General features: G+C 41.7%; 2 protein-coding genes across 3 annotated transcripts in view; one reads left to right on the top strand and one right to left on the bottom strand.

Annotated features, from left to right (window-relative positions):
- Window positions 1–483: 483 nt before the first annotated feature.
- Window positions 484–8136, bottom strand: LOC122351537 (E3 ubiquitin-protein ligase RBBP6-like). 2 transcript variants are annotated; one of them, XM_043248667.1, is made up of 13 exons: window positions 7357–8136; window positions 7183–7279; window positions 6915–7057; window positions 6596–6768; window positions 6426–6529; window positions 5954–6321; window positions 5780–5852; window positions 5565–5628; window positions 5423–5477; window positions 4951–5322; window positions 4647–4769; window positions 2685–4556; window positions 484–2595 (listed from the first exon to the last, which is right to left on the bottom strand). In XM_043248667.1, the coding sequence occupies exons 1-13, from the start codon at window positions 7392–7394 to the stop codon at window positions 1125–1127; spliced, it is 4953 nt and encodes a 1650-aa protein (XP_043104602.1). In that variant the 5' UTR covers window positions 7395–8136; the 3' UTR covers window positions 484–1124. The 2 variants fall into 2 exon arrangements, with proteins under 2 accessions (XP_043104602.1, XP_043104603.1); XM_043248668.1 differs by having other exon boundaries at window positions 6915–7054.
- The window catches only part of LOC122351741 (uncharacterized protein C19orf44-like), a 1837-nt gene continuing 1776 nt past the window's right edge, over window positions 8122–8182 (top strand). Inside the window, exon 1 of the mRNA XM_043249014.1 lies at window positions 8122–8136. Within this exon, the coding sequence (XP_043104949.1) occupies window positions 8122–8136 (15 nt within the window). The remainder of the gene's footprint in view (window positions 8137–8182) is intronic.

The following is an 8182-nucleotide window of genomic DNA, read 5'->3' as shown; positions in this document are numbered from 1 at the left end:
GCCTGTCTGAAGAAGCCTCACAGAAATTGAGAAGATGCACTTCTTTTGTGTAGAACTTGTTTTCCTGGTCTCAAATTTTGAAATTGTTAAGTCAAATAGCCAAGTAACTACAAAAACGAACAAAAAAAACCTATTACACCTCACGCCAGACTTTTTCTTACAAATTAAAGTTTAGGTACAGTAAGGCACTTAAAGTTAATTGGTCTTGGCAATAGAAAGGTTTTAAAAGAAACAGCCACATTTGCAAGAATAGTCAAATCAGCTTGAATCGTTAAAGATTCAAAAAAAGAATATGCCTCAGATGGTATAGCATTGTAAAAAAAAAAAAAAAAACCCAACCACTTACAATTAAATATTAAACCTAAAGACTAACAGAAACATTGGTACTGATGAATTTGATGTACAATGAAGAACTAGAAAGAGTCAGCTATGGTTCCGAAGTATTTTTTATTACCAAGGCATGAAAATAAACAACAGAGACCGTTTATATTTCCTGAAAAAAATTTATTACCCTCAAAACATATGCAATTCCATTTCAGCAGATAATTTAAATTACTCTTATGAAGGTGAATTAGAATAAAACGAAAGAGTAGAGGAAATATTCACAGTGCAAAAACATACACTTTGTAAATCAGCTTGCCCCCAATGGCTGGATGCCACTCTGTTACCTCTGTAACAATATTATCATACTGTCATAATGATGTGTCTCTCTCCAAATTAAACGTACAAGAGATGAGGTACAAAAGGGCTTTTGCAATCCTTTGCAAATTTTGCAAATCTGCAGTCACATTCACATTTCTAAAGTGCTTCCTCTACAGTTGCCTTAACGCAAAACCATGATGTAATCTGCAACAGTTTTAAATGAGAACCAAAAATTTTTGAAAACTCAGAACCCAAAATAAAATAAAATGTATCATTTAAGTAACTACTCTCTAGCACTGATGGGAGAGGTTAGCGTGGTCCAAAAAAAAAAAAAAGTTAACCATTGAAGAAAAACAAAAACAAATCCCGCAAACAATGCAATCTGAACATTAATTAAACTTCTCTGCAGAACAGTATTTTTTATTTTTCCCAATGCTGCTTAAAGATGCATAAATCAAACAAATGGTTAAACCTAAAATGAATTAAACAGATACTTTTGCCTTGTGTTCGTCTCTCTCGCTCTCATCTTTGTCATCTTTGTCTTTGTCCTTGCTCTTTTTAGACTTCTTTTTCTTATGTTTGTGTTTCTGTCCTTTGAGCTCTGATTCAGACTCATTGCTCGTATGTTTCTTATGCTTTTTGTGTTTTTTGTGCTTCTTGTGTTTCTTCTTTTCCTTCTTCTCCTTTTTGTCCTTTTTCTTCTTTTTGCTGTCTTGACTGCCGGGAGAGCTGGGGCTGCTGCTGTGTCCGTGGCTGCCAGATGGGCTTGGACTCTGGCTGCCGCTGCTGTCCCTGTCTCGCCCTCTCTGCTCCGTTTTGCTCTCAATGTCTGAGGTCTCGCTGTCGCTTTCGCTGTAATCAGGGACAAACGCAGCCTCGTCTGTTTCCCGTGCTAAATCTGAAGACAGTCTCGTGGACCGCGCTGATGGGATTTTGATGTGGTCGCCATACGCGCCACCTTTCTCGGCATCAGTCCTAGGCTCTGGAGTCAAAGCTCTATGAGGAGTCCTGTGTTCCCGGTCTTTTGCGTTACGTACATCAGAATGCCTAGAACCATGGCTTTCCTTACTGCACGGCCAGTCTCCTTTGTGGTCATCCAGCCCTGTTCGTTTTGGCTCTGGGGCATTCTGCGATGATGCTCTTTTATTCCTACTTGGACTTTGTGACTCCTGAGATGCTTCGAGAGACTTTCTTCCAGAGTCTGTGTGCAAGTCCTTTATCCTTTGGGGCGGGGAGAGTGATGATCTCCTCCTAATTGGATTTCTTTCTTCTTTTGATCTAGTGCCTAAATGGTCTCTTGTATCATCTCTATGCTCTGTTTTTCTACTGGGGACGCCTGTAGTGGTCTCCCTTCCTGCTGGTTTTCTAGAGGTAGGTTCAGGCCTGTCAGCTTGTCTATCTCTGGAGGACTGGGAAGAAGAGCTTCGTTCACTGCCATGGTCACTGCCCTTCTCCTGCGCACGCTCTCTTTCCTGGTTAGGTACACTAGGTTTTCTTTTGTCAGTTGCCTCACGGTCTGCAGTGCTATTGCGGTCTTTTTCTTTCCCTCGGTCTCGTTCTCGCTCTCTGTCTTTTTCTTTGTCAGCATCTTTCTCCTTATCACCAGATGTGGAGTCCTTGCAAGGTTTTACTTCTGCCTCTTTGGAGATTGGTGGAGCTTTATCAGCATTTGGAGACTCCTTGCCAGCTGATTTCAGTGCAGTGCTCTCTCCTGAAGGAGCAGAGCTGGATGTGTTGATGCTGCTTGTTCTGTTGGCAGCCTTGGACTCATCGTCCTCCGAGTCATAGTCCTCCTTCTCCCACTTGGAACGGGGTACCTGGATCATGACAATTTCATCCTCAGCAGGGGTGGAGCTGTCATTGGTATATTCCTCCAGGGTCTTCACCACAGTCTTCTTTAGGTCAAGCTTGTCTTCATACTTTTTGATGGGGCTTCCACCTGTAGAACTGGTGCTATCAAACACAATAAATATGAATAAGTTGATAGTACAGATTAAAAGAAAATACAAGTTGCAAAGTACTTTTATTTAAAATCATCTCACCTGGTGTAATCAACCAATATGGACCCTGACCCATCAGGAGCATGAACCTTCCTCCTCAATTTTCCTCTAGACTTGTCCAATCTGCCCTTTCCCATGACATGAGGAGAGTCCTCAGCTGAAAGTGGTCGATCAATGCTAGATATTCTTTTGCCAATTTCCCTGTTGATTTTAATCTTTCTTATAGGCTCTGGTTTAATGTCCATCAGAGATGGAATAGCTACTTTCTCCTTTTCAACTGGCTTTTCGCTATCCAGTCTAGGTTTAAGTTTTGGAGAGCTTTTAGCTACTTCAACTTCTATTTTTGCTACTTTTAGTGGAGGAACATCTAGGTCTTTTGCAGGGGGCTTGTCATCTTTTCGTTTCTTTTTGTCTTGTTTAGTATCAACTGTCTTTGCAGGCATCTTTTCCTCAGTTTTCACAGGCTTCTCTGGCTCTTTTTTGGGGAACTTGGCATCTTTAATAGGAATTTTATCTGGCTTTACAGGGTCTTTTACCAATTCTTTCTTGCTTTTGAGCTCATCTTTAATGGGCTTTACTTCCTGATGGTGTTTGATGGGCCTGGACTGCATCAGCTTGCGTGGGAGCATGAGTTTGGACTCTGAAGATTGAGGTTTGCTTGGTTCAGATTTGTGGGATGGTTCGTCTTTGACCCTCTTAATGGCTGGTTCGGTGGGAGCCACTTTGTCTCGTGGCACATCAGATTCTTTCTCTCTAGCAGGTTTTGACATCTTTCCCGATGCTTCCTTCTTCTGCCCACTGTTTTCAGACTTTCTTTTAACTTTGTCCGTTTTGCTTTTTGACTTCTCTTTCTTCTCCTTCACAGGAGTAGTTTTGTAGGGCACAGTAGAGCTATCCATGGGTTCATCCCTGACAGGTGTGGCATCATCACGACTTGAATTCATCAGCATAGAATCCTCTTTACGGTCATCTTTCCTGGATTCATCCATAGAGTCAGAGTGACTGAAGGGGTCACCATCTTCTCTCTTCTTTTTGCGATGTTTTTTATGCTTCATAGACTTAGGGTCTGCAGCAGTGCTACCACCAGGTTCTCGGTCCTTAACAGGTTTCAAAAACTCTTTGTTAAGCCCTCTTCCTGCTCCAGTGGTGTTAACATGAAGGTGTCCATACTTCTCAGCACACTTCTCTTGGTATGTCATGCCACCTCTGCTTCTTGATGGGACGCCGTGGCTCTGAGGTGGTGGCGGATAATCCTCCCGACGTCCTCTGCTATAAGGAGAGTTTTCTCTTGGTCTAGGAGGTGCAAAACGCTCAGGGGTATATTGGTCTCTGTTGCCTGGAGCACGGCCTCGCATTTGACTACTTGGTGGGTTGTTGTAGCTCTTGAAGTATTTATCGTACCACTCCCTGTACTCTCTTTCCCACTCTCGATATCGCTCTCTCTCATAGGGGTCACTTTGGTCTATGTTGCGGCCATAATATTCCTTAGGATCATACGGAGGTAGCTCTCTGTACCTTCCTGCATATTTGCGCTCACCCTCGATTTGAGATGGGGGTGGAAGTTTCTTGTTGGGACTGTGATTCCTATATAGTGGGGATCTAGAGCGGGAACGATAGATCCCACTTCCCATTCCACTTATCTCCCGACCCCTATATGATGGTGACCTACTGCGGGAGCGATGGTATGTTGGAGTGCGTGACCTAGATCGATAGCTACGGCTTCGACCTCGGCCCCTGCGGGAGTATGGTGAGCGAGAGTAGGAGCGTGATCGAGAACGGGAGCGTGAGTGGGATCTTGACCGAGATCGGGAAACTGACCGAGAGTAGGAGCGTGGTGATCTGGACCTAGAGCGGGACTTGGAATATGAATATGATGAGCCACTGTAGGAGGAATCCCTATAAGGAGATTTTGACCTGCAGAAGAAGAGAGACAGTTTAGATGATGGCAAAAGTTGCCCCTCAAAAATGACATCTTGGTGGTGGACACCTGTCCATTTTCCAAACCTAGAGTAAGATCGCCTTCTCTCCTTCTGGATCTTTCTGTACTCCAAAAGCTCTTTGGCAAAGTCATTAGTAAATTCCTCAAGTTTGGACTTCTTCTCCCTGGTAACGAATCGACATTGGGAACTATTTAACAAAAGACAGGAAGAAAATAAGACTTTGCAGTTAAACCTCGGTAATTCATTACAACATACATTATGAGTTGGAAAAAAACAATGATACTGCACACAATTTTTTAATTTAGTTTAAAAGGAACTCAAACAAATTATGATGTTGACAAAAATCACTAAGTGTTAGATCTACTTACTCTTCTTTCAGCCTACGCTGCTGACGGTAAAACTCCTCCTTGGATAGAAAAGGTGTTGCTGGCATTGTAGAGATGGGGTTGGCTATAGGTGGCTGTGCACCAGGAGGCACCCATGGGGCAGTCACATTTGGTGGGACAGGTGGAAATACAGGTGGTGGAATGTTGTAGGGAGGGGGAGGCTGCTGTCCTGTAGGATACTGTATGGGATACTGCTGTGGAACACCACCAGGTGGCTGAGGCATAGGATGTGGTGGAGGAGGAAAAAGAGCAGGAGACACATACACTTGAGGGACTACAGGAGGAAGGTTTTGTACTGGAGGAGGCTGTGTTCTTGGTGGTCGTTCACTAGGAGGTCTCCCTCTACTTGAGGACCTTATAGGACAAATAAACAAGAGTGAAGAATCTGAAGAAACTTTGGAGGAACCTATGGATGAAACTGCATTCTTTTCATAATACACGTCTGGATACTTACGGATCCCATGCAGGACGACTTCCAGATGGCCTTGGTCCACCTGCCCTTGCCTGCCCTAAAAATAAATAAATAAAACCCTTCAATATTAACAATGGCCAAGTCTAAAGAAAAAGCACCTGAAATTGTGCTGATATTATCTTACCTGATCTATGCATGTGGTGCTGCTGAGGCATATTCGGCTTTCCAATTACTGGGACATGGTATCCCTAAGCAACAAACAGTATCCATATTTAATCTCAACTAATCTTGTCCATATGTTATTGCTTTATTAGTATTTGTAATTCTCTTAAATTAAACAAAATAAAAAAAAAAAAAAAAAAAAAAAAAAAAAAAAAAAAAAAAAAAAAAGATTACTACCATTGGAATAGAAGTTGTTGGGGCAGTGGCGTCTGTTGATGGCACAACAGTAGATGCTGGGACCTCTGGTTCCCTGGGAGGCAACAATGACTCCATAAGACAAATCTAAAGCCAGTACCCCATGTTTTACCATGTTCAACCAGTGGAATCTAGAAATGGAGGAAAATGACTTACTTGGATGGTGGAGGGTCATCCTGCTTAGTAGAGTGCTGAGGAGAGTTCACCACAGGGCTATAGTTTGATGCTGCAGGTGCACTGCTACTGTTTACTGTAGAGCTGCTAGAAGAAGGTGGGGTGCTGGAAGGCTGATGAGTGCTAACAGGAGATAAAGGGGCAGGTGTGCTCTGGGGAGGGGTGCTATCAGCTGCTGAGCTTGGAATATTGGCCATTAGAGGGTCCTGCTGGCGTGAGGTTGCCAGTCTCATAGGTGGCCGCTGGGCAGGAGCCTGTGTTTGGGCTCCTTGTGCAGCTGCTTGATGAGCAGCTGCAGCTTTTCGAATCCTCTTGGTATATCCAGTTTCATTCCTAAAATTGTTCACCGCCTGGGTTGGAAAGAATATGTTGTCTTAATGTTCTACTATAAACTTAGTGAAAACACTGCTGTTTAACAAGAACAAAATAAAATTAAGATAAGGGGGTTTCTTACTTGGCGCAAGAATTTGTTTGCGATCAGTGCATCAGGAGACACATCAGATTGTTTGCAGGTTGGGCAAACATGTTCATCAGACTCCAGCAAACATGTTCGAATACCTGTGGCCAAAAGACTGTAAGATTTAAAAGGTCAAACTTTTTGTTTTTGTTTGCATAGACACTTACACTCGTCACAGTAGCTATTTCCACAGCAGGGGATAACTACAGCATCTGTCATAAGATCCTTGCAGATCAAACAGAGCAGCTCATCGGGTACCGGATCTTCTTCCTCGGAGGATGAAGACTGATTTTGGGGCAGGAACGGTGGCTTTTCTTTCTTCCCAATAGCATAGGCCTCACTAAACACAAATATCATCAGAAAGCACAATATTATTAGCACAATTGACATGTTGAGGCCACTACCCATTGTGGCTCTGAAAAAATGCAAAAGCTGAAAAATATGATACTGCAACCCAATCACCTACAGCAAGGCCAATATACTCACGCATCAATAGTAGGAATGGCATATATCCCACTGTTAGTCAGCATGACTCCCTTTCTGTTTGGATCATCAACCTCCACCATGAAACTCCGAGGAATTCCTGTACTTTTCTTTATCCGTTGAGGAGCTTCAAAACTTCGATCCTGCTAATGCACAGTTGACATTCAAGGTTACATTTCTTTTGACTAAAGCATACTAATGTTAAAAACATGTAGCCAAATTAAAAAAAAAATTCACATAAAAGCAGCTGTGGTAATGAAAACCCAATTACCCCATTTGTTGGACAGTTTCGGATATAGTGTCCAGTTTTTCCACAACGAAAGCATGTGTAATTTGGGGGAGGTGGACCAACAAGCTTCTTTGCATAACTAATAAATAGAGATGTGCATTAGAATTGACAACAAGGGTAATTTAAACGAGTCAACGTCTTGAACTGCATACTTACTGGATTGGGTCATAGTCATGGTTGGACTGAGACATCATTGCTTTTATTTTGTCTTCCTCTGATGCATTTGTTTCAGCAAGATTGGCTGTCTGTTTAACAGGCAATAATGTTTTCACATAAAAATCAATGTTGGAATGTTCAAGTGAGCCAAGAAATTTTACTGAAACCTTGTCCTGTAAGAAGCAGCTTCTTGCCTCCAGTGTGAGATCTTGAAAAATACTACATCATCAACAGTACCAACTCAGGCCTTAAAGAAAAATGGGGCAAACTTTTTATATTAACCTCAGCAAGAGAGCAGAAATATAAAATTCATAATTGAAAGACAAACTCACGTGCATGGCTTAATTCCAATTATACACATGCATCGCCAATGGTCTAAGAGGTTTTTTGCCATTTGATAAATTTTATTGCAATGTATCTTTTTGGCCATGTGTCCGATATACAGAGGCGATTTTTTACTAACAAATGCAATGCATTCATCGCATAAGACATGTACATAGAACAAATGTAATAGTTGTTGGGTATCAACCTGAAAATTAAATTTTAAATGTACCAGAATTACACTATATTGTGAAGAATTCTGACATCACAGACAAAACTATTAGCAATATAAATGAACCAATGTACGATACATAATGCTGTTTTTGTATTTAAAGACCAGTTAGAAGAGAGAGGAAAAAAAAAAAAAACATCAGTGTGTTCTGCAGGTTTTCATCCTCAGAGTGAGGAAAAACTAAACACGAAAGATTACAACAGGATTCCAGAATGCTTAATTTTTCAGTGAGCGTTTAAAAAAAAAATAAAAATAAAAAAAAAAAAAAAAAAA

Source organism: Puntigrus tetrazona, chromosome 9 (genome assembly GCF_018831695.1).
Source record: "Puntigrus tetrazona isolate hp1 chromosome 9, ASM1883169v1, whole genome shotgun sequence".
NCBI lineage: Eukaryota > Metazoa > Chordata > Actinopteri > Cypriniformes > Cyprinidae > Puntigrus > Puntigrus tetrazona.
The sequence above is the reverse complement of the archived record's forward strand: the minus strand, read 5'-3'. Positions and strand labels throughout refer to the sequence as shown.

Coding starts and splice junctions, on each gene's coding strand:
- LOC122351537 (XM_043248667.1), bottom strand. CDS start 7,394: ATGATGTCTCAGTCCAACCATGACTATGACCCAATCCA. Junction 5,853..5,953: donor GATGACCCTCCACCATCCAA/GTAAGTCATTTT, acceptor GTTGCCTCCCAG/GGAACCAGAGGTCCCAGCAT. Junction 5,629..5,779: donor CAACAACTTCTATTCCAATG/GTAGTAATCTTT, acceptor TTTGTTGCTTAG/GGATACCATGTCCCAGTAAT.